The 26314-nt window shown below is 44.0% G+C and overlaps 1 protein-coding gene across 2 annotated transcripts in view; it reads right to left on the bottom strand.

Annotated features, from left to right (window-relative positions):
* Positions 1-26314, bottom strand: part of APOOL (apolipoprotein O like) — a 233422-nt gene that overhangs the window by 28257 nt on the left and 178851 nt on the right. For both annotated transcript variants that reach the window (XM_086918770.1, XM_086918773.1), the window contains exon 8: positions 20747-20942. In XM_086918770.1, the coding sequence (XP_086774896.1) occupies positions 20747-20942 (196 nt within the window). The remainder of the gene's footprint in view (positions 1-20746; positions 20943-26314) is intronic.

Raw genomic sequence — 26314 nt, 5'->3', positions numbered from 1 at the left:
AACAAATAAGTTAATTGAGTGATTGTGATTAATGAAAAGTGATCTTTTGAACAAATGTCTGTAACATTTTAAACCATGTCGCTTGGGCCGATACACAGCGTAATCACAATTGGTAATTAAGGACAGGCAGGCTTTTGGGACATAAGGCTGCATTGCCGATCCACGGCGAAATTGTAATAATATGAATTGCATCATATGAAATCAACTCTTTTTTAATTCTTTAAAAACATGTTAAATATGTGTTTACATTTCGGTATTTGAAACCGATTTGGTGACAAATGTAATGAATTGACATTCAGTATTTATTGTTTTAAGATGGCGCCCGTTTATCTTGAGGGCGCATTTAGTGCGTTTTTCACCAATTCCTTTACGTGACATGGTGTCTTTTAATATAAAAAATGGCCGCCAGTGTATTGTTTAGAGATTACGACACTGACGTAGGATGTAAATCTGAAACACGTTTGTCTAAAAATAAACTGCTGCTGAGCCAAAGAATCCCAGAGAGTGCTATTCTTTTCCTTACTGAAAGAAAAGGGAAGTTTTATATATATATATATATTTGTGTTCTTTAAAAAAATATGTATTTTCACATTACTTCATTATTTTATTGCGCCTTCTGGAAAGAGCTCCAGGGTCCGGCAGCGGGTGGGCCTGGCCTTGCCCTATGGCATCTGCAGGCACAATTAACAACTCATTAAATCATGCTGTGCTGCTTAAATGAGGTGGAGCAGCACAGCAGGTGAGTTTAAAGAATTGAACTCTGTCCCAGTTTCTAAGAGAGCCGGTCAAAATGTGAGCCGGCACAACACTCTGATTAACGCGCAGGGTCACCGAACTCTTCCCTTAAAAACTGGGACATAACCCAGGCACTACCCAAAAACGGTGACATTTGTACAATTTGAAGAAATGTGTTGAGACACTGCTCCAAAATCGGGGACCGTCCGGGGAAATCCGGGACGTCTGGTCACCCTAGCATCAAGGCCCCCCCTTTATCTCTCCTTGGTCTTACAAGGGGCCGAGTAAAACACATTCTTTTCTTTCCAAATATCTTTCTAAATGTTATCACTCTCAAAAAGGTTTTCCATGTAATGCCCTTCAGATGGGAAGAGGAGGTTTCGGAGGTGGGAGTATCAGGCAAGTGACACTTCTTGGCCTCTCCCTCATGACCTCCTCCTCAGATTCCCTCACTGACACCCTCCACCAGCGCCCCTCATCTCTCCGTAGCCCCCTCTATTGACCTTCTTCTCAGACTCCCTCACTACCACCCTCCACCAGCGCCCCTCATCTCTCCGTAGCCCCCACATTGACAACCTCCTCAGATTCCCTCACTACTACCCTCCACCAGTTCCCCTCAATCTCTCCATAGCTTCTCCCCAATTGACCTCCTCCTTGGATTCCCTCACTACCACCCTCCACCAGCGCCCCTCATCTCTTCGTAGCCACTCTCATATATGCATTTCACTTGTTGTATAGTGCTATTCATATGAGTGTAGGGTGTCACAACACTTTACATCACGCACAAATTAAACAGAGACAATCAATCATGCAAGTATGTAAATCAGTCTACAGGGAATGTCCCATAAGCCAAAGAGGATTACAAGGTGTAGGGATCACTTGTCCTCCATACTGGTGGGCAGTATATTTTAAGAGGGTTTAGTCTGGAGAAGCACAAACTCAGGATTTACCCCTCCCCTGCTGATGACGGAACCGCTCCGTCATCAGCTACGGTTGGGCTGTGCTGATGACGGAGCGGTTCCGTCATGGCTCGGCCGCCGCACCTGTGCGGTGCTGATTTCGCGCCTGCGCGGCCGTTCTAATAAGCGGGGCGGGTCATGACGGAAACGCTCCGTCACCAGCGCAGCTTAACCGCGGCTGGTGACGGAGCGGTTCTGTCACCAGCATGCGGCCGCCGAGCGGCCGCCCCACCCCGTTAGCGCTGCGGCGGAATAGCCGCCGCACCGAAAGGGTTAAAGCATACCCCAGTGGTTAGGGGTTGGTTTTACTGATAAAAATGTATATCTGCCCCAAAAAAATCTTTTTAGCAACATTAGAATAATGAGAGACTGGGAAAACGCTAACTATATCACAACACACACAAAAGGTCTAACTATAGCATTCAGGTTTGCATCCACCTCTTTGATGACAGTTCATAGGTCACTGTTTTATGGTGGCATTGTAACTTCTGAACTGCTCGGAGCTGATCCGGCTAACCTGGAGAGGCAAACAACCTAAACTGCAATGGGACACACTTATTAGGCCATATTCCCAGGGAGGGTTTGATGTTCCAGACATACGAGTTACTTACCTTCGGTAACGATGTATCGGGTAGAGACGATTCTAGCCGTAGATTCCTTAACATAGAATTATTCCCAGGCGTGAGACTGGGTCCGGCAAATTTTCTGCCGCAGCATCTCTGCAAGCTGGGGGCAGCACCACGTGACTCCGCCCTGACTTCGTCCGCGGACGTGACGTCAGCGAGGTCACATAAGCCCCACCCCGCCGCGCTGATGTCAGTTTTCTTCTGAGAACTTTTCCGCGCCACAACGCGGATCCATTACACACAAAAACTGTGAGAATATGGGAACAGAGTGCGAAAAAATCACATCCTCCCTGGAGACAGAAAAACCATGTGCAAAATGTTACAGCAGACGAAAGAAGGTCGCAACCACAGTCCATTAACAGTGAAGGACAAGAAGTCCAGAACAAAAGAGTAACAACAAATTACCCCAAGACAACACCATCAAGGAAAGTTGCATCCCCTGTAAAGAGCTAAGGGCTGAGGCACAGCCAAGAGACCCCAACTCAGAGGACTGCAGAGGAGTCAGAAATTTCAAGCAATGAAAAAGGGAGAAGATTATGAGTGGGCCCCACACTGGAAACACCAGGGTGTAGGGAGGCATAAGTACACATGAACCTACCGACCAATTACCAGAAAGGAAGGAGTGGATGCAAAACAAGCAGAACGAAGCATCCTGCTAGGGAGGAAGTGAAAGAGGGCACTCACAGAAGAGAAGACCACCTGGAGGTAGGCGAGTGCAGAAGACCAAGCTGAAGGTCCTCACAGAACGCGTTGGAAGGGAGAGTCGTGGAGGAATCTGCAGCTAGAATCGCCTCTACTAAATACATTGTTACTGAAGGTAAGTAACTCGTACATCTGATAGAGACTACTAGCCACAGATTCCTTAACGTAGAATAGATACCTAGCCATACCCAGAGGGGAGGAGGGTCCGCGAGAGAAAACTCACCAGCTTGGAAGAACACAGGGCCCCAACGGGGGATGTGTCAAGGGGACAGGAAGGAAGCCCAGCCCCCACCAAGCAAAAGTAAGCAAGAACAAGGTGAAGGGAAGGCCAGGACACCCGAGGTACAAAGGACATCTGCCAGAAACCCCCGGAGGGATAGACAGCACCAGAGAGTACCAAGGAAGAAAAGAACCACCCCAAACTCTAAGGAGAAGAGGTGGAAACGGAGGCAGAGCCTGCCGCAGAAGAAAACACACACAGCGAAGGGACAGCTGGACGGGCAGGACGCCCAAGAAGCGCAGGCGCGAAAAGAAAGACACAGTCGAGCAAAGCTCCAGAAGAACAAGGGGTAGGAGCACAAGGGTACACGCCAAGGCCCACGGAGGCAGACCATAATGATCAGGCATGCGCAGCCGGCAGCTGGCAAATACCATGGAGCAGTGCGCCCAGAACAATCGAAGCGCAAGACGAGGGCAGAGACAAGGGAATCCCAGAACAAGCCCCAGAGAAGGACAGTTCCAGAGACACAACCCAAACACAGGAGAATACGAGGAGTATTCTAGCCCCCAGGAACACAAGGCAAAGGGGCAGACCAAAACGCTGGACAATAAGGTGGAAACATCATGACACGAAGCCATAGGCGGCATGCCAAGTCGGTCTGGCGATGTAGCGAGTACAGTAACAAAACCTGGAACAGCGCCATCTGCGCCAATACAGAAGAAAAAAGAAAGGGGGGACCGCACCAAGCAGCATACAGTGACGCCAGGAAAGGGGAGGAACCCAAAAAGGGGTCTACACCCTCCAGCTGAGTACAGAGCTACACAATAGCTACAAGTACCCCACCTAGGGTATGACACGTCCCACAACAAAACATGGGAACACCTCTTAGGGGAAAAAACTCACAGCAGAGGACAAGAATAGAAAAGACCTGCGGTTAGCACCACAGACGGCTTACAAATCAGCCGGAAAATACAAAGACGGCCACAAAGTTCAAAGGGCTGTACCAGCAGCCAACAGTACAGAGGGGCCAAATTAAGGACCCTGAAGGCATTGCACGCCACACAGAACACACAAACGGGCCAACCGAAACACTAGGCTCAAAGAAAAAGGTGCTATAAACGTCTCCCAAAAAGCACCTGAGGACCGACAAGCCCAAAACTTACTGAGGGGGAGGAGGACGGAGCCCCGCAAGGAGCTGTTGAATGGCAGAGTCTGTGTGGGTGTTAAATAGAAGAACCCCATCAAAAAGCAGGCCAACAAGACACTCCCTAATATCCTCTGGAAAAACGCCATCCCACAACCAAGCATGGCGGCGGAGAGCCACAGAACTCGCCATACATGGTCGAGAGAATCAGAAACATCCAGGGCCAAACGGAGAATAAATGCAGCTAACTCTCGACCATCCAGTACATGGTGCCGAAGATCAGCGCAGACACCCTCCTGTGAGGAGCGAGACAGAAGGGACTCAGCGGAATCCCACAGACTGGAGGTAGCCCTGGCCAACACGCAAAGTCTGTTGAGCGCTCTCAAAGCAGCACTAGGGGAAGCGAAGATATTACGCCCCCAGGAATACAATCACCGGGCCTCACGTGACGGAGGGAGCAACACTGCAGGCAAGGAAGGGAAAGCAGTCTGCAGGAGAGGGCCCTGGGTAGAAGGGTGGATAGAAAGACAGACTGGATCGTGCCGAGCAGGACGGTGGCAGTGGAGGAGCAGCTGAGGCACCGGATCTCCCATGGCAGCACACCCCTAGGCTCCTAGAAGGGAGTTGTGGAGCGAATCTTCAAATGGAAGAAGCAGCTCCCTTCCACCAGATCCCTGGTGGAGAACTTCCAACAAATGGTCCTTAGGGAAGGGGGTGACGGGGTTACCCATTTCAAAATGCCAGCGGCCGTGGAAATGGCCCAGACAAAGGCAACACTTGCCTCCGTAGGGCATTGCAGGGGGAAGCAATTCCTCGTGGGCAACGGCTGTAAACTGAGCTGCCCATCCCAGAGTCCAGCTGAACGGAGAAACGGCCAGCCCCTGTAGGATGGAAGATCCATGGACAAGTGGGGGACCTGAGGGGCCTCTCGACCTGAAGCTGAACTCGTCGGCGCCGGGGTCGAAGCCACCGGCGACTCCGCGGAAGGTCCCTCGCATGGCAAGGGATTCGCGGACGTCTCAGGAAGAGGAGGGGGGCCCAAAGAAGTCTGCAGAGTTGTAGCGTAGGCCTTCATTTGGGCCCTAGTCGCCAGGAAACAGCGAATAGAGTGGCGACGGCCGAGGGCGCACGTCCCAAGGGGAACCCGTGCCCTCTGCAGAGCGAGGACAAGGCCTCGGCGACAAGCTGTAAGACTTACCGGCGGGCGAACGACGCCCCTGTGGCCTCGGCGAAGGACGATGCTGCATTCGGAATCTGCGGTTTCTGGACCCTTCCGAGGTAGGGGACAGACGCAGAGATGAGCTCGACCTGGACAATCAAGCTGAAAGCAATTTCATCCGGCGCTCCAGCCGGGCCTTTGGCTTGAGATGCTGACAAGCGTCACAGTCCGTAGAATCAGGGTGCTCGCTCAAATACCACATAAAGATAGGGTGAGTGTCCATCGCGACATCTGACGTGTACAAGAAGTACATGTCTTTAAACTCGAAGGCATTTGAACACTGTTCCTCAATGCAAAAGCGTTAAAAGAAGACTGAAAATCAGGCCAAGGGACACAATCTGGATCCGCTTTGCACGCGGAAAATAAGGAAACGGACGTCAGCTCGCCAGGTGGGGCTTATGTGACCTAACTGACGTCACGTCCGCGAACTACGTCAGGGCTGAGTCACGTGATGCCGCCCCCAGCGCGCAGAAATGCTTTGGCAGAACATTTTCTGGATCCAGCCTCACACCTGGGGATAATTCTACATTAAGAAATGTGCAGCTAGTAGTATCTATCAGATTTTGAATAATATTAAAAATGCGCGCAAGCCCAGTACGCTCATTTCTGGTTTCAACCCCCTAAATACATGCCGCAAGTGGCTGCTGAACACTGGCTTTCTGACCCCATACTGCTTGAGGGCGCAGTACTGGCTCCCACCACGCCACGAGGGGCGACACATAACAGATTGTTTGCACTGTGAAAGCATGGCAAGGCATTGCCACATGATCCCAGACCCCCATACTATACTCACCATTACTTCTACTGGTTTATCATCCGAAGATGCCGGTCCTACAGGAGGGTGTCTTCAAAAAGACTAAAACTAAGCACAGGATTAAGTGCTGGGGGGATCTCTATCGAAATGGCAAGTTCCGTACATCACAACAACTCTTCTCTAAACACCTGCCATCTCCTATGGATACCTTCCTCTATGTCCAGCTGAGGCAGTGCCTCAAAGAACACACACCTACATACCCACTAGAACATCCAGAGATCGCCCCGCTGCGCATGATACTGCGTAATACTGCTGCGTCACACTTAGCCTGCTCATTATACCATAGTCTTTACACAGCCCTGAACCGAGTACTTTGTGCGGCTCGAGACAAATGGACCGCCGAGATGGGGCATGATATCACAGATGGACAATAGTACTACTGCTGCTGCAGACAGACAGACAGAGCAGAGCTCGTCCAGTAGTCGCCTCCGCATCCTACATTATACATTTTTGCATCGCACATATTAAACACCATCCAAAATGTGCAGGTATAAGTTGCGCGACAATGACAACTTTGACTCCTGCAGTGTTGCAGGAGGGGATTTCCTGCACCTCGCCTGAGACTGCACCGCCGTCCAGGGCTATTGGCATCAAGTTCACGTAGCATTAGAACAAATGACACTGTTGCCGCTTCAGTTCTCTCCCCTATTTGCCTTGCTGAGCTACACTGAGAAATTGGCTGTTGCGCACCGTAAGTTTGTCTCCTTCAGGCTCCTCTTAGCTAAACGTAGAATAGCATGTAGATGGGGTTGTGGCGGGGCACCCAAATTCAAGGATTGGATCCAAGATATGGTATTCTGGCAGGGACAAACATATACATTTGCAGAACTCCTTCCCCAAGCCTCGCGATATTTGGGGCCCCTTTACGGCATACCTACTCACTCACCTGATGGATGACACCAACGCCACCCAGGGTGTTAGTACTGCAGTCACTTGACCAACTCCTGCTTATCCTCCTTGGATGCCTGCATCTTGCTGATTTAACTGTAAGTTCCACTAATGCATAAATGTCTTTGCGTGGTAGTAGCGACCTCTCAAGTATATACCCTAGCACGATGAGCACTGTTTGTGTAATACTCTCATGATGCTCTGTCAATCTACATTACTGTAATAACCATACCTTCCTCTTCTCTTACTATAGTCATCCTGTCTCTATCTGTGAATTACATCTGCTGTATTGATTGTACCAGTTCACAAAAAAACCAATAAATAAATTAAAAAAAATATATATAAAAAATAAAATCACTGGCATTTAAAAATCTGACAGCATACTAAATCTCACCTGGATATGTTATATTGTGTACATAAGAACTTTTCGTTTGATGAAGATTAATTTTTTTATATCTTGGGATTGTGTTTTCTGCAGCCCTGAAGAAGCGGAAGAATATCCGTGAAACACGTGTTGGCATTTGCAGGATCGGTTCAGAGATCATTATTTGTAACTTTATTTTGCATTCTTTGAACATAAACAATGTCAATGGCCCCATTCATTGGAGCTATCAATATATCAGATGATGGGCATTACCATGCTAAATTGGATGAATGGTGCCTTAAAACACGGATTATATCAACTAATGTATATTAACATGTTATGTTTGATGTAGGATACCTAAGAACACAGACAATATCAGTAAATGATTCAGAATGTAATTCATATGGTTTTTGTTTTTTGTTCATTTTTGGGATTTTTTTGTAGTTATTTGTACCTCCCCACAACCCAAAAACTATTATTGTAAGTTGAAAGCACGACAGATAACTGGCTTTGTGTTTAGAGTGTGCAGGGCCTTTTCCCTTGGATTATGTTACGTTAAGTATTTTTATTAAGCACTCGAATACCGTAGGGTGCCATGGCGCTGACAACATTGTGGCCGAGGATCAGGAAAGGACTGAGGCACTTTATAAAAAGTTGAATAGCCAGGTTTTAAAGGTCTATCTAAAGATTAGGAGATTTGGGGAAATGTTGATGTGTTAAGATAGCTTATTCCAGGCTTGAAAGGCTCTGCGCCCGCCCCAGGATGCACGTTTGAATTTGGGCATGATCACAGCTTTGGCAGCAATGGATCTCAAAGGTCTATTGGGAAACTACCAGTTAAAACTATTTCTGAGGAACAAGGGCCCTTGGTCGTGTCGAGCTTTATAAACAATGCAAGAGGCCTTGAAAGTAACTCTCAGCCTGATGGGCAGCAAATGCAGCATCTTCACAGATTTTGATACCGATTGGTGTTCGGGAATTTTGAGAAGAAGCACAGCGACTGCATTCTGCAGGGTCTATAGCCTATTAAGCATATGCGGATGTGCAGTTAAATACAGACCATTACAATAATCGACCCTAGACAGGACAAGGGAAGTCACTATTGATTTCTGGAGCTGAAAAGGGATTATAGGGAGTATCTTCTTTATAACCCTACAGTTGTGGAAGGCCTTGGAAGTGACAGCATTGACTTGGTCACTAACAGATATTTTGTTATTAATCAGGACACCCAGGTTACAAGTTTTGTTGACAGGGGCAGGAAGAAGGCCCATGTCTTGGGGCTACCAGTCGGGAGTCAACAATGAGGGCTGAGCTCTAAACAGCAGGACCTCAGTCTTTCCTGAATTGAACTGAAGGCAGTTCTCCGCCATCCATTGGCCGACGGCCTGCATGCAGTTACAAAAGATGGTTCCTATGCCAGATGAGTCATTGGCAAGGTAGACAACAATTTGAGTGTTGTCTGCGTATAATGGAAGGGAAAAGCATAATGAGTTTATAAGGTCAGCCAGAGGGATAACAGAAATGTTAAACAGCGTCTGGCCTAGTGAGGATCCCAGTGGGACCCCACACGGAAAAAACAATCAGAACCAAAATTGGCCAGATGGACTGAATGTTCATGACCATGAAGGAACGAACTAAGGAGATTCCAAGCCATGCCACTGATACCAATATTTGCTAGATGAGCCAACAGTCTGCCATGGTTAACAGTATCAAATGCTGCTGACAGGTCTAATAAGATCAGGGCCGCTCTGTCCCCAGGTCAAGGGATTCCCTGATTTCCTCTGTTGACCTGATTAATGCCGTTTCCGTGCCACGGCGAGAACAGAAGCCAAACTAGGTGGAATCCAGCAAATTGTAGCCTGAGATGAACTCAGCGAGTTGGATATTCATTACTTTCTCAATTAACTTGGCAGGCAAGTGGAGGTACAATATGGGGTGATCGCTATTTGGATCTAAAGGATCCAAAGAGGGTTTCCTTTAAAAGAGGAAGCGCTGACGCTTTTTTCCAACTAATTGGTAAAGAGCCAGAGTGAAACATTTTCTGAAAAATAGTAGTCAGTGTGTGAGCGATGGTTTCAGCAATGACAGTGACCGCACTGGGAGGACAAGGGTTATCTGGGAAGCAGGCACTGGTGGCTTTTATCAGCCTTATGATTGTCTTGGTAGAGAGAGGAATAAAAGAATTAAAGGTGGGCTTAACCAAGGTCGGGCTGAAGGAGATGCAGCTGCAATAAGAGGGAGTGGCTGACTTAGGAAATGTACAACAGCTATTTGCAACTTTCTAAACAAACAAAATGGCCAAAGAGTTGCAAAAAGATTGCCTAGAGTTAGTAGAGTGCCCCGTCGAGTAGGTAGTAAGCTTGATGACCATTTTTGTAAAAGTTCTCTAGAAGAATTTTCTCCTGCTTAGATTTTATTGGTAAAATAAGCAGACCTTACTATAAAATTTCAGGTTTTGTAGGTACTCTTTTTGTACTTGGTCCTTTCCACATTGTTGGATTCTTGTCACCATTTTTTCTCTTGCTATCTGCAGCTCTATAGAAGAGCTCTCAAGTTTTTTGATAACCAAGTCCATCCAATTTGTGTACTGGGTAACAGCAGAATTCAGATAATCAGAGAGAGTAGGTTGAGAGTTTGATAGCAATCTGGCAACAATTTCAGAGTCAACTTTGTACCAGGTCCAGGTGGGGACGGTGTGGGGAATAGATCTAGTAGGAAGAAGAGGTACAATGGAAGTCATATGAAACAGTATGGCATGTCATCTGACCAGGTTAGAGGAAGAGTATCTGTGATGGACAAGGTAGAATTGTTAGAAAAGATACCATCTAATGTGTGACCTGCCAAGTGTGTGGGGCCGACAATCAGCTGAGGGACACCCAAGGAGGACATCGTTTGAAGAAAGTCAGAGGTTGCAGTATCTGATTCAGCCATCAAATGGAAGCTGAAATCGTGTAGTCACTAGAAAGAATGCCAGCCTCTAACAGGCTGTTAAATTCTTGGGTGAAGATTGAGCGGGAGCCTGAAGGGCAAAAAACCAGAGTACCCTTGAAAGATTACATCTTAGATAGGAAGATGCTGAAAAAGAGTGCTTTTCAGTAAGGAGATAGCAAGGTTTTGCAAAAGACTGATAGATGAGACTTATAAATCATATTGGGAAAATAGGAACTACACTACATGGCGCCCAACGTTTGGTAAGGCGATAAAACTAACGCAAGACGTTAGAGTAACTCAGTCGTGCTTTTTCACGCAGACCCTTTTCCCCGTAAATACTCCAATAGACGTCTGGAGTGGGTGAAAGGTTAAAATCCGCCGTAACTTAGTACGAAGAGATTCCTATGTAGAGTTTTTTGTTTAGTCAAGGTTAAAGGATACAGTGTTCCAAAATATTGTGCACCTAACCTTTTGTTTCCTTGAAACCTGATCTGCAACAAAAAAACCTTTCTGCCAGTAAAAATGCCAGAGAGCGAAGACAAAGGGAAGCAGCTAGATTAGCAGCTTAACTAATAGAGGATGACACGAGTCTCCTACAGAATGACCGGAATGCTATCCTCATTCCGGTCAACATAAGAAAAACTATAACTCTAAAACTTATAGAAAACGGACTGACATCACGAGGTGGTACAGTCATTTTCGTGATAGAGGCACACGAGTATCGGCAGACAGAGGTATTCTATTCATGGATAAACTTTCTAGTGGCAAAAACTACAACACATAAATTCCACTATTACAAAATAGAGGAACCTCCGGAAGAATACACTCCTTTCGAGGATGTGGAAATTCCACTAAATTACCAAGAGCACCTGCTCTGGTTTAAAGGCGCCCTAAAACATAATGATCACATCACCAGGCTCGGTCCACTAGGTAGACCAGGAGCAACTTGGCCGGTTCTAGCCAGCTACACACCACATCCAGACATCGAAAAAATGTCAGACAAGGGACTTTTAGCCCAGCTAAAATTACTAATTAAAATTCACAGACAGTTAGTCCAATATGTAATGCGGACTGCAACAGTCCAACCAGCTATTAACATTCCACAGCTGACCCCTAATCAGGGGAACACAAATAAAATTACACCACAGAACATACAATCACGTCTTGGTAAGACACCCGCAAAACGGGAACAATTTCCATTCTGCCTAGCACAGAAAATAACTCAAATAGAGGCAGTATTCCTGAATACTACCCCTAGTGAGAAACACAGAATTCTGACTATCTGCCTTCCAATGGGGGTCGCACCACATGTGGAGGACTGTGACACTTGGGCACAGTCTTTGCTTCCATTTACACAAAAACACATGGTGTTCCGTCTCTGGTGGTAATACCAGATGTGATAAGACAGATTCAAAATGAATACGGTCCAGAACCTGCTTTAACTCTGGGTATGAAATTACTGAAAGACTTCAAGCAGGTCTCGGCTATATTATTAGCCAACATAAAAGAAGAAGCAGCATCTGTGGCGAACCGCCAGAAATTGAAAGAAACAGATATAGCAGACCAACCAATTGAACTTGCCAGAATCATAGAAAAATCCTATGAAGAACTAGGTAGAGATAGTTTGGGTGGGAAACCGGTAAAACCCCAACTACTTGAAAATCCAGAAAAGATATTTATTAAAAATAATCTAAACACTCCAAAAAAGAGCTGGGATGGAAATAAACAATCCACTCCCAAAGAAAAAAAATTCCAGTCCAGAGGAAGGTCTCCTCAGCGGAGGGAAAGAACTCCGAACTGAGAACACCAGTCTCCCCAAAGGGAGCCCTCTGAGAAAAGATACAACCTTAGAAATAGTGATAATTTGAAAAAGCCTGATAGATATCAAGATATTGATACACGTCCTTCTCGATAAAATAAAATAATTATAGAACACAAAACATTTCCTTTAAAGAAATTTCCCAAACATCGGTTTAATTTTTCGAACTATGTGTTTAAAAGGAAACTTCACACCAAAGGATATAACGGTGGCTCCCTCGCACAGTGCATGAGGCCCGTCATCCATAGAAAAAAGGTACATTAAATAACCTTCTATATTATCGCAAATAGAAATCAAAAGGGAAAAGAAAGAATGAACACAATTTGTCTCTCCCAATAGATAATTTCTCTTAGAACCTATTGATCCGTGGCCAACAGATCGTATAAGACTGGGGCAACATTTCCCACTGATATTGACAAAAGTGCATGATAAGAGAAAAATTATGAACTTTAAGGTAAGGTGAAATACCTTGGGTCAGTTAAACTAAATTGTTCTTTCCCAAAAAAAAACAAATCCAAACTGAAATGGATGAATGATAGCCACGTCCTCCAAACACCAGCTTATATTCCCACAGAAGAGTGGCAGGGACACATGAGTCCCAGTTCTAGGTGTCCAAAAAATGTGACAGGGTGAGGGGTACTAGTGTGGATTTGAACTATCAACTAATAACATCATAAAGCATAGCAGTCTCCCGATATGTATAGTCCTTTATAAATACGGATTGGAACACTATGACCCGGAGAAAATTTGCTGTTTGTCTAATAATCAATCATGCCTTTCACCAAAATGATGCCTTTTATTTGATGCTTTTTTGAAAACTATATAACTGTACAAGTGCAGGGTGCCTAGTAGTTAAATGTATAGGAATAACAATGAATTTTTTTAACTATGGAAAATGTACAAATCAATAATCAGTGGGTAACTGTATGTTTCTAAATAACTTTTTAGAATCGGTCCTGAAGAAGGTGTCAAATAAAAGAAAACCGAAACGCCGCGTCGACCTAAATCTTCGATTCTTGATGTTATGTACCTGAATTGTTTTTACTTAATTGTTTTTATTCCAGACCAGACCACCCCAGACTCACATACACGCAGATTTGTCCTATTGGACAATAGGATCCGTGGATCCATAAACGTGGGACATCCTATATTTCTTGAAACATTTTATTACAAACTGTTAGATAAAACAGGGACAAAAACTATGCTGACAAATACTAAATTGATTTATTCGGAAACATTTTATGAAAAAATGATTACACTTGGTTTTGATTTCTGGAAGAACAACATTGAAACAAAAACCATCTGGGGTACAAAAGAATGGCAAGTCCAAGGTTTAGAATCATTATTTCGAGCCTGCATGATCCCAAAACACATTTTGTTCTTGAATGACACCATTCAACAAACTACTTGTCTTGGTCTAGCCAAGATTAAAGACTTAACCAAACCGTCTATTCCAAAGCCAATACCTGATAATACAACCACAGATATTGAGTTAGACGTATCCCACATTTTACATCAAAACAGAACACATCCTGATTGGAAACAGTGGTTAATCTGGCCAACAGACACAAATAACTGTCAAGATAGATTCCTGAACAAAACACAGGGGTTAAAAATGACCAGACCAGACCCTAGATACTCCCAGAGACAACATCCAGGGATAGTAACAACATACAGGGTAGGGAAACTATGCCTTGAATGGCTACAGACATCCACACTGGCAGAAATTAAGCAACACTTGACTTTACTTAAAGACGGTGCTGACCTGCGCGATTTCATAATGGGTCCACGCAAACAGCGCCAAAAACGTTTCATAGCGGCCAGTATATACGCTGCGTACAACGAAGCTTGGAAAGTGACTCAAATTGAGACAACAGAGAAAATACGAGAAATTGATCGTATTAATTTGGAAAAATTACTTTCTGTTGTGGACAATGGGTTAATGACTCTGTCCTCCAGAATATATTCACTGGACAGTATTGTATCATCTGCTATCGATATAATAGATCAGGACTTGCTATTGTTACAACATGGCCAGTCCCAATTACGTTCTATTGTACAGCTAGGCTGGACATTGCAAAACCTGTGTTTCGGGCTATGTGCCATGGCGTTTAATCAACACAACGTCATTTTTCTCTATCTTTAACCATACTGATAAACAAATCAGTTTGGCACAAAAAGGAGCAGACTATACGATTCTGAGCATTGAAAAACTTGAGAGATTACCATTGACAATGTCAGAAAGACCTGTCATTGAATGGGTAATACACGGAATAATCACAATTCCGATAACAACTTTCCAATTTAAAAAATGCCAAGAGTATATACCAGCAGGCCAGTAAGAAAGGTTGGGTAAAGGGTACATTAAGTCATCATGGAAATTACCTTATACACATACATGTTATAGTGACAAAAACCAGAATGTATTTCTTAGTGGTAATAATTGTTAACGATCACTGAGTGGTATACTTCTGTGGCAAGGTATTAATTTACATGGGGCCTGTGAGGGGACTTAAAATAACATTTCATGCCACCAGCACGGCACACCTGCAACACAGATAGAGCCATTCTTTAGAAAACTTTCTAACGGGAGTTACGTTGTAATAACGGATCACAGCTGTTGTGGCATGGTGCCAGGGAAAGCATATCTCGTAAGCGTTAGTTCCATGGTCACTTGCTGTATGCAAGCATTTTATCCAAACGTCCCTACTGATACAGAGGCGACGATTTGGCCTCCCTTGAATATCTCTTCTAAACGAATTGATACTTTAAGCAGAATGAAGTCTGTGCTTTTACAGACAACAGTGCCTATTACATCATCAAAAGAAACGTATGATCTTCAAGTTGCAAGGACAACGGCAGAGATACATACACTTTTATCAACTAACTGCCCCGTGCATTTCGTAGAAATGCTAAGCCAAATCCTAAATATGTCAGATGCCAGTGGTATCGCACATGTATTTAAGACAATTGTTTCGGGACTGTTAACACCCTTCGAAGCAGTCCTGCGCATCTTTCCCAATTTTCTCCATTCGGTCTTTGGCGGCCTACCACTACTTTTGGGACTCGTAGCAGAAATGTTATTTTTGACCCTTCTGCTCCGATATGGCAAGCCAAAACGCAGACAAGACTCCAGCGACAATGGAAGAAACGATCCTAGCTATACGCTGTAGGGACCGCATAACTAAAGTCCTTGGATTAGCCCGGCTAAGAGAGCTGACTATGACCTGGTTTCTTTCATTCAGACCTATATGGCAGAACTGCATCTTACCTGTGCTTCGATGTATGCTATGCGGAGAAGAATGCGTGTTGGACACCTGTCTTACACTACAATCAGCAGTACCAATGGATCTCGATACTTTGCTAAGTCCAGTAACGGCTCATGCATCGTGTTGTCCCCAGCGGTTACCAATCCTGATGACGGCATTCGTTGAAACTTCACCACTACGATTAGGTGGGAGTGAAGCAAGAAATGAGAGCAACATCACCCAGGTACGACCTTCTGTGAGCATTGCTGATACTGACATCGACGATAGAAATCATTCTCACGACTGCCCGGTTACAGCATTTTCAACCATGGTCGAACTTTCACCTGAAGCTGTAGACAGTTTTTTTGCACATCTGTCTGAAGTAATGTTCTCCCCTGAACAGAAAGAATAACTTTTTAAGCAAACCGGCACACAGCGTTCCCCTGAACTCTGAATTTGGCCTTCACTTTGATAAACAAAAGCTACTGAAAACATTTGGAACTATTTTTTCCCCTGAAAACAAAACTATTTTTTCCAAAATATTTACCTTTTTTTTTTGGCACATGTACTCTGCTTACAGTAGAACTATTCATAAAGAACAGAGCTTCTATTTTTAGTAATTCTAGAGAGAAAATATTACCTCAGCCTCTAGCACACTTACAAGTAATTGCATTTATATGTGATGAAATAGTCTCGACCTTCTTTTCTGTATTAAGAGACATTTCATGTGTAATTTTCGCAAATCGTTCAGCTAAATATATATGCATCCTTTTTTTACTGAATGATTACACTGCTTAAAAAACGTACAGTACCAATAATCTTTTGTGTATTTCGCATACACCATTTCAAATGCAAAATGTATTTTGGGGTGGGTTGGAATACACATGCACCTTTACATGTTTACTATTGCTTAGTTTTTAGTAAATGATGGACATTAGATCGTGGTGTGGGTATTGTGTTTTTATCTAAAAACCTGAATCAATATTACCATTTTATGCCCTTGTACAGCTATAATCAATAATATCCCTATAATGGTATAAGAATCAGATCCATATTTCAGTAAAATCGACCTTGCTGTCCAAGGCACGGCAAAAGCTACTTCCTTAGATTCCTAGAAAGCACAACGAGTTCTTTCAACACACCAAACCTTCAGCAACATGGGAAATCCCCGCTTGCTTTGTTTTGATTTGTAATAGAACTCCTGCGAGCACTGTAAGAATGGCCAGTTCTTAGTGATATCTTTATTGACGTCTTATGTCCAAACCTTACGTCAAACTCGGCACCTTTCAGGTATAAATATACCAACGTAGTCTTAAGCAAACACACGGTGGTGGTTTTGGAGCAGAGCAGCTATCTACTAGCCGAGAGCCCAGCAGACGCGAAAAGCCCACGGACGCTGCCCCTCCTCTTTGACGCGCTGAGAAAGACGCTGTCTTTTCTCCTGCCGAGAAAATCCAGCTCCGGCGTTTCCAGCCTACCCTTGTGGGTGACTGGGATATCGAGTCCTGAGAGAGAGATGCCAGACCGCCTACATTCTATTCCCAAGGTACAGTGCTGACTAGACCCTTGGAGAGAATTTTCGAGTCAGATTCTTGGCAAAACCAACTTAACTTAAACTGCTACTTACTTACTCCTTCCCACGTATTAGGCTTAGGTCAGGTACACCGGGGTAGGCGTATTTTAGAAGCACCAGTTGAGCACGTTAGCCAATGTATATATGTATGTATATATTTTATCCATTTTAAAGTGTCTTATTGCTAAGAAACCACATTCATGCTTTTACAGTATTATTTCATAATACTCCTTTTACTGTACGTACTTTACTTTATATTAAGTATTGCAATTGTGCATGGCTACGGCACCACCCAGACATACATGGAATACGTTGGTCCCCTGGATTCGAGGACCGAGTGTCGCTATACGCTGATGACATCTTGCTGTATCTCACCTCTCCTTGTAAGTCGCTTATTGTGGTGTGTGAAGTGCTTCGTCTCTTTGGCCGGCATTCTGGCCTGGTTATCAATTGGTCGAAGTCGCACCTGTACGTGCTGAGGGGAGGGACACCTCGACTCCCAAGGGACTGTAGCATACAGGTCGCGAGGCAGGGCTTTACATACTTGGGGATCTACATTTCAACGGACCCCAAGATGCGATACCTGAATAATTTGCTTCTCCCCCTCGTCCGTCTTCGACGGGACGTAGAGGGCTGGCGTAAACTCCCGCTCTCCCTCCTTGGGCGAGCGGCATTATTTAAAATGATGTCCCTGCCCAGGTTCCTGTATGCCCTACAAAATACTCAAGACCCCGTTCCGGCCAGTTACTTTCGGGAGATTGAGGGCTTGCAACGTGCCCTGCTTTGGGATGGCAGACCACGCATAGCTATTACGAAGCTTACTCTCCCGTGGTACGACGGAGGTATAGCATTGCCTGACATCCGGAGATATTATTGGGCCTCCCAGTTGGCGGCCCTTAATCACAGACTCTACGGTCCAGCAGACAGCCCAGGCTATGCCATGGATCGGTGGCTTCTGGACGACGGGAAATATCACAGGGCGTTGTACTCGAGATCTCTGGATGGTCAAATGTCGGCGCCAACGAAGACAGCGGTGCACATATGGAGTGCGATCACAAAGTCACAGGGGTGGAAGGATAGGCTCACGATGGCAACCCCGCTCTACGATTCGGAAATACTGGGTAAACTGTGGCACACTAAGGGATTCGACAAGTGGGACATGATAGGCATATCCAAAGTGGAAGACATGATAGGGAGAGGGGAGATAAAATCTTTTGCTCTATTACAGACGGAGTTCCAGCTGGGCGAGACAGAATATTTCCGGTACGCCCAGCTGCGTCATGCGCTTCTGGCAGCTATGCCGGAGGGTGGGAAAATCCCTGAATATTCCCCCTTGGAAGATAGGGTACTAGACGGACATATGCCTGATAGCGCTATTTCCCTAATTTATAAAAAACTGATTAATGTGCGTACGGACCTCCTCCTGGGGGTGAGAGACCAGTGGGTGCGAGATGGGATAGAGCTAGACGACGAAGACTGGCAATGTGCGGTGTCCTCCCCCAAGGAAGTTGCTATCCCTGCCAGGCTGCGGCTCGTACAACTAAAAATTCTTCACAGAGTTTACGTTACGGGTCCCAGGTTAATACACATGGGTCATTCAGTGGATGGCCTCTGTAGGCGTGGCTGTGGCGACCTAGCCACCTTTATGCACATTATCTGGGAGTGTAGTGCGGTAGCCTCCTACTGGAGGCGGATACACATGATTATGAGTGAGGTGACTGGGGTGGAAGTTCAGGCGGAGGCTCGGCGCTGCCTCCTGAATGTCTGGGGCCCAACTGATTATAACAATGCACAAACCCAATGGGTAACCCTGGGAAATATGGTTGCGAAACGGGACATTGCACAAATGTGGGGGGCTGCAACAGCCCCGGAGGTGGTACAGTGGAAGGCCAACATGGATTGGTGTAAGTTCCGAGAGAAGACGGTGTAGGTGGCCAGGGGTAAACCGAAAAAATGGCAAAAGATATGGGGGGCCTGGAATGAATATAGGGGTGACCTTTGTATACCACCTGCCATCGCCCCACTGGAGGAACGATTGACCCCGTAACCTATAACTCCAACACGCATTCTGATTGCATAGTTATCCTGGGTTCTCCCTTCCCTTATGGTCTTATACATGAGTACTGTTTTTGACTGTTATTGAGATTATTGGGCCTAGCTGACTCCATACCCAGGCTCTGTTGCACTACTGTTTCAATTGCCTTACTTCTTAGCACTAGTTCAGGTGCTTTCTTTTTGTACCTATCACTTGTTTAAAAAACATAAAATTACAACCTTGATACGTTCTGGTACTTTGCTCCTTGTACACTGGCCTTCTGGTTAATGATATGCTGCCTAGCCTCTGGGATGTAAGGCTGAATAGCTGTGTACACTGATTTGTAAATAAAGGTTTTAAAAATTTTTTTTTTAAAGTATTGCAATTGTGGCAATTCATTTCTCTTGTATGAGAAGGAAGACTGCTCAATAAATAATACCTTTTATTGAAAACGCCCGTCTCTCTATTCTCTGCACTCTGGTGAAACTAAGAATGCACATCTGACTGAGTGAAATAGCTGTCTATTGTTTTCACACGACTCTAGAGATTTACTCTTATTCTGAGGGAGAAAAGATGTCATGTTTATGCGGTTGTCGGAAGCTGAATCCCTTCTTGTCTGAGCCAGGGAAGCTGATCTCTCCCTATTCATTCAAGAAAGTTTCCAGTGACCTCTGAGCTAGCTGTCGCAAACCTAAATTAAGTCTAACAGTCAGTAGAGACCTAGATGACCTCAGTCCTACGTCTACACTGCTGTTTATGTTATTCCAATGCGCAGAGCCTATTGGGAAAATAGGAACTACACTACAGAAGCAATGCATAATATTAAAAGCCTTATGTATTACCTTTAAGGTCCTTCACAGTCAAGGTCCCACCGATCTGAAAAGGTTTTGGATGGTATGCGCCTGGCAGCACTCTCTGTTCCAGCTCCGCCAGTAATCTGGTTGTTCCTCCCTTAAAACGCTCCTCCTGGGGAGGCAGGAGCTTCATTACTTGCAAAGCCTTGAATAGGAATCGACTCCCTAGGGACATGAAAGCTGCCACTACCATATCGCATTTAGGAAGTCCTTAAAAACTTGACTTCTTCGACAATAGAAGCTTAGGGCCTTTCTGATTTAATCACTTATAGTACCAAGACGCCTGCAGGTATTAATTGCGCTCAGTAAGTTACTTCATTCATTACTTCATTCATGCTTCAAGTTTCACATTTACTATTAAATTTTAGTATTTAGTTCCCCATCCTTGAAAAAAGGAGGTTGAACAGACAATGAGATGGCCTGTTGATAAAAAATAAATTGATATTGACATTTGATAATTAAAATTAAAAAAAATACAAGACATACTGCTTGCAAGGAAAGTAAATAGTAAAAACATTTCCTCAAGCATATTTATTTAGTCAACAGCAACAGCAACTGTACTTACAAATAAAATAACTTAAAACATGTAAAAGTAATGCAACTTCCATATCATACCTTGTTTTAATGATTGTGTGGGCATTTCTGATTCGCTGAGCCCTACAGATGCATCTGTGGTGATCTTAGACAGTTCCCCAAGGGATGCTGAAACAGATGTTAGTTCTTGAGGCGGACTATAGACCTCCTCCTCAGTGACTGGTACATGCGTGTTCGCTTCTTGAAGTTCCCTCTCCAATACTGGTTCTGGCCCATGCTTTCAGCGTGCAACAAGGACAAATGACAGACACTATTAACATACATACCTTTATAAAATAATATATAATCCAGCGAAATGATTTAGACAAAAGCCCCTATAGCCTACTACTGTCGGGAAAAAAACAATACTGAAATATACTTTGGCTTAACAAAACAGAGAACACAGCATGCTTTGTCTGGTAAGTAATTTGCCTCAATAAATTATTATTATTACAGGTGGACCTTGCTTGTACACTTTTAATTAGAATAATAAAACAGCCACAAATAATGCCCTGAGTGTGTTGAATCCACTTATACTCTGTTGTGATGAGACCTTCGTGACGTCCAAACATAAATTCTTGCCTCTAGGGCCCACTCACACCTATTTTGAGGTACTAGAACCTTTTTATCCCTCCCACCGGTAATGGTCCTGCCAGTATGCTGTAAGGAAGCATGCTAAAAACACATTCCTGGGAGGCAGGGACAGCTACCGGTCCATAAAGTGCCACAGTCTCACCAAGAACACGCATTTCTTTGAGCTGTTCCGGCACAGCAGGCAACGCCCACTAGTGGTGTTGCATCTTCATGGCAGCGACAACTGTGCTAAGGGGTCCAGTTGATGTTATACAGATTAAAGCGCTCATGTCGTCTTGTCTGGTTCCATCCATCTGTGATGCAGCAGTAAGAGATTATCTGAATTTTAAATTAGGTGAGAATCTGGTATGTCTTAATACCTTGCTCCAGTCTCTACTTCACAGTCCTTGGTTCACCCTGCATAACTGCGCCTTCGGTTTTTATGAGGAGAATAAGTTATGTACTAATATCTGCTAAAATAAAAGCACACATGAAACAATTCGTTTTGAGGAACCCGCTAAGTAAGTAGTCAATATATTATATATATAAAAACCTAATCATCCTATTGGGATGTCATTGATTAAGTGCTACCCGGCTGCGTAGCCCCACTTGTTAATGCAACGGTTGTGTTGGTGGATAGGCAAGGTCAGTAGTCCTTTTGGTTTAGACTCCTCGACCAAAAACTCCTTAGCCTCGGCGGAAAGAGCCAACAGGCGACCCAATTAGTGAAATATTTATGTGTACTGGATGTCTTTTCATGAAACCTAAGCGAGACTGTTAAATAAAAGAAAAAAAGCAAAGATGGGGGTCTTTTTCCCTCCCTATGTGTGAAGTCAAACAGGGCCCGACCTCCACTTAATGACGTTTGAATTGAAAAGTTCTTTGCCGCCATGAACTGTAAAAGCAACAGCTTGATATAAAAATCATTAAAATAAAAGCAAATTGCCTGCTTCTTGGTTCCATGCAACCCTCAGCAGCTTTCACTCAGGACAGTGCACTGAAGGAGGAATATCTAAATACTTGATATGTAAATTGTGTGATACAAAACAGACCAGACCAATGTATAGACGCTGAAGTTTAATTGGTAGATAACATTCTTGGTAGACATAAAGATAGAAAAGGTCGACAATATATTAAATAGACACATAGCTGAACAGGAAGGCACATTGCCTTAGTAACAAACAAGAAATAATAATTCTTCAACAAGAAATGGGAAGAATGCGGTCAAGTGTCATGGTGTAAGGGCTCCCAGCATGTCTAGCAGACTGTAGGATGGGGCATAGATTTTGAACACAATAAGTCATGATCAATGGGACCAAGAATTCAAAGCATTTTTTGCCATAATGAGACATCAGACATAATTACGAGGTCCGATGGAATGGAAGCAACTTCTCAAAGCAAACAGGGACATCTCAACGCGTAAGAAATTCTAGACTGCTACATGTTGCAACAAATTCAGCAAGCAATAGCAAAATTAAAAGATGAGCAAGTGCCAGGTCCCAGTCTCATAACAAATGAAAGCGTCAAGTATCTTCACCGGTTGTGGTAGCCTTTGCTATTAATAATCTTCGATTACTGCATATCCAACTTGACGGTCCAGACCACTAACAGTGTCCTAGTTCCACGATACAAAAAAAAGGCACAACCCTACTTTTTATCGACCAATATATTTAATAGAAGTGGACTGCAAAATGTATAATAAACTAACCCTCCAAAAATTTTAGAAGTGGAAGGAAGAGGTAAAGTTTCTCACCCCTCTATGAAGGCTTTTGCAAGACCCTGTCAATGGCAGACCATGTCTTTAACTTACAACTCCTAATTGAGAAATACATACAGCGTAAGAGAGCTTTCTTGTTTGCCATGTTCCCTAACGTCTTGCTGTCCTTCCGCCTGGTGAATCGAATGTAAATATAGAAGACATTAGACAAACTTGATATCAACTCGCATCTAGTTTATATACTGAAGGATCTATACAAAGGCTTGACAGCACTAGAGCAATATGGATCAAATCGAAGCGCAACAGAAATATTCACAACAATATACGGTGTGAACCAAGGCAGGCTGTTGGCTCTTCACCTTTCCACATTATACATTAATACCATGGTAGAAAAATGTGTCTGAGCAAAGGCAACAGAGTGGTCCCAGCCCTAGAATATGGAGACAGACCACTCTGCTGTTTTAGCTTGCATGTCAACAGGGTGCAAAAACTAGCTGAAATAACTTGGGTGCTCTTCAAAGACTGGCGTCAAGGAAATATGTCAAAACGTTAATGATGGTTTGGGAAAACTTATCATGCAAATATAAGAGATGGGACATTATGATGACAGGAAAGGCCAATGGAAAAAAGTGAGGGATTTCACCTAGCTAGGAGTAAGACTAACCACACCATTCAAATGGAACAGCCATACTCAAGAGAAGGCAAAGAAAGGTCAGAGAGCTGCACATGACATGGCAGTATTCACCGGACTATTTGGCAAAGGACCACTGGCTTAAAACTCGGAGATCTTTGGATTCAAAATATTAAGTATCCTACTCTATGGTGCCAAGGTTTGGGGTCTCCATAAGTCGACAACCAGGTAGGTTGCCAAGAACATCCTATAGATGTCTTTTCCAAATCTCCCAGACAACACAAAATGCCCATGCTGTACACGGACCAAAGAAAGCTTGGGCTGTAGAACCTGTAGAACAGTTACCTTTCCAAAGAAGTTGCTCACTTTTATTGACTTTCCTTTGAATCGATTCAAGCTCCAATGTGGTAAATCCACATTATATCCATGGACAAAAGATACTGCTTCTGAAACTATGAATGTAGGTAGTGACGGATCAGTCTTCTGTAGAGCAAGTAACGGCATGTATTTCAGAAAACTGTGCAGTAGAATCAACTAAAACATTAATCTGTGCATACCATCTTGAAGTTGCTCTCTTCAAAAATTCCCGTAACTACAGTATTTCTGTTTAGTGTCACCCACACGCTTTGCAGAGCTAGGCGTATAGAATATGCTCTTATAGATTTGTGTATGGGTAAAATATTTGGAGATTGTGGAATATGTTCTATATTGCAAAAATTCTTGTGAGCGAAGAGTAGGATAATATTCAAGTTTGAAACCTGCCGAATTTAAAGAAGTGGCCCACTGTACCTAACACAGGTGTCAAGCGTGAGCATTAGACCTTTTGCTTTTGATTTGGCGTCTAGTCTCATTTTACACTACATATGTGTAGACTGATGTGCTGGGAATTACCTCATTATGAGATTTGTTTTATTATCACGAGTCTATAAATATTTAGTGTCAAACATCCTGCTTTCAGTCCATGTAAGATAGAAATGTGTGCTTTCGTCCAATGTTTTTCAGAAAATGTTGTAGTAATGAAAACTCACAAGGGTTTCAATTGCTTAGCGTAATGTGGCAAGTAAGCACTGATTAAGTTAAGAAACCCAATCAGGGGTTTTATTTTCTGTTCGATACAGTTGTCTTTTCTGCAATAATCAGTCTTCCACTACTTTCTGCCCTTTTATTGACCCCAGACTCCTGAAAAGAAGGGGAAGTAACTCAATTTACATCCATCCTTAGTGAATTCCTGTGTTGAGGGAGATCCAGTCCTTGCTTTCTGGTTTAGCTTTCTGCTTTTTCTTAGTCTCCAGTATAGCTTTTTATATGCAGGAACCCTTAATCTCATGTTTTGCTTTGAAGGAAAATGCTACTTACCAGTATGCATCTGATCTTGGCATGTAGAGCTTCAGAGTTACACACTATGCATAGATGGCCACCTAGTGTTGGGCCCGGATGTTTGCAGTTTGTTTTGTTGTAGAAAAGTCTTTCGGAGTCACAGGATAGATGACTCCTCCTTAGGATGATACTGCGCATGGGCATCGGCTCCATCCCCAGATTGTATTTCGCCATTAGGGAAGTGATGGAGCTGTACAAGAAGTAGTGATGTCCATGTGATTTGTATCTAATTAAGATAATACTGGAACAGATAAAGATAGCCGGGGAGGCGGGTGGGCGTGGGTAACTCTGCAGCTCTACATGCCAAGAACAGATGCATACTGGTAAGTAGCATTTTCCGTGCGAGGCATAGGAGCTGCAGATTACACACTATGCATAGATTGTATAGCAGCACCCACACCTAGCGGCGACCACCCGTATTTGTTGCAGTTGTTTGAAACAGTGTTTTTAGTACAGCCTGGCCCACAGTGGCTTGTTGTTTAGTTTGCACATCTACACAATAATGCTTTGTGAATGTGTGTGTGGTGTAAGCCATGTAGCTGCTCTGCATGTGTCATCTAAGGGGATATTCCCTAAGAATGCCATTGAAGCCCCTATCTTTCTTGTTGAGTGGGCTTTTGGAGGAATTGTTAACGTGCGCTTTGCTTATTGGTAACAAATTTGTATGCATTTAACTATCCATCTGGCGATCCCTGATTTTGATATAGAGTTGCCTTTATGTGGCAGCAAGAAAGCCACAAAAAGTTGTTTTGTTTTACGAAACAATTGTGTTCTTTCGATATAGTACAGCAGAGCTCTTTTAACATCTACGGTGTGTAGAGCTCTTTCTGCGACTGTTTGAGGCTGCGAGAAGAATACGGGCAGCTCAACTGATTGATTTAGATGGAATAGTGAAATGACTTTAGGCAGGAATTTTGGATTAGTACGAAGAATCACTTTGTTACGATGCATTTGCAAAAAGGGTTCTTGAATGGTAAATGCTTGTAGTTCACTAACCCTTCTAAGAGAAGTGATTGCTACCAGGAAAGCTACTTTCCAAGTTAGGAATTGCAATTCACAAATATGTAATGGTTCAAATGGAGGACCCATTAACCTTGTGAGAACAATGTTCAGGTTCCACACTGGTGCTGGTGGCGTTCTGGGAGGAATTATTCTTTTGAGTCCTTCCATGAAAGCTTTAATAGCTGGTACTCTAAAAAGAGAGAGATGTTGTCTGTTTTGGAAGTATGCTGCAATGGCAGCAAGGTGCAGTCTGATAGACGTATAGGCTAAGTTACATTTTTGAAGGTGTAATAGATATCCTATGATGTGT

The sequence above is a fragment of the Lissotriton vulgaris genome, chromosome 4_1 (assembly GCF_964263255.1).
Source record: "Lissotriton vulgaris chromosome 4_1, aLisVul1.2, whole genome shotgun sequence".
Lineage (NCBI taxonomy): Eukaryota > Metazoa > Chordata > Amphibia > Caudata > Salamandridae > Lissotriton > Lissotriton vulgaris.
The sequence above is the reverse complement of the archived record's forward strand: the minus strand, read 5'-3'. Positions and strand labels throughout refer to the sequence as shown.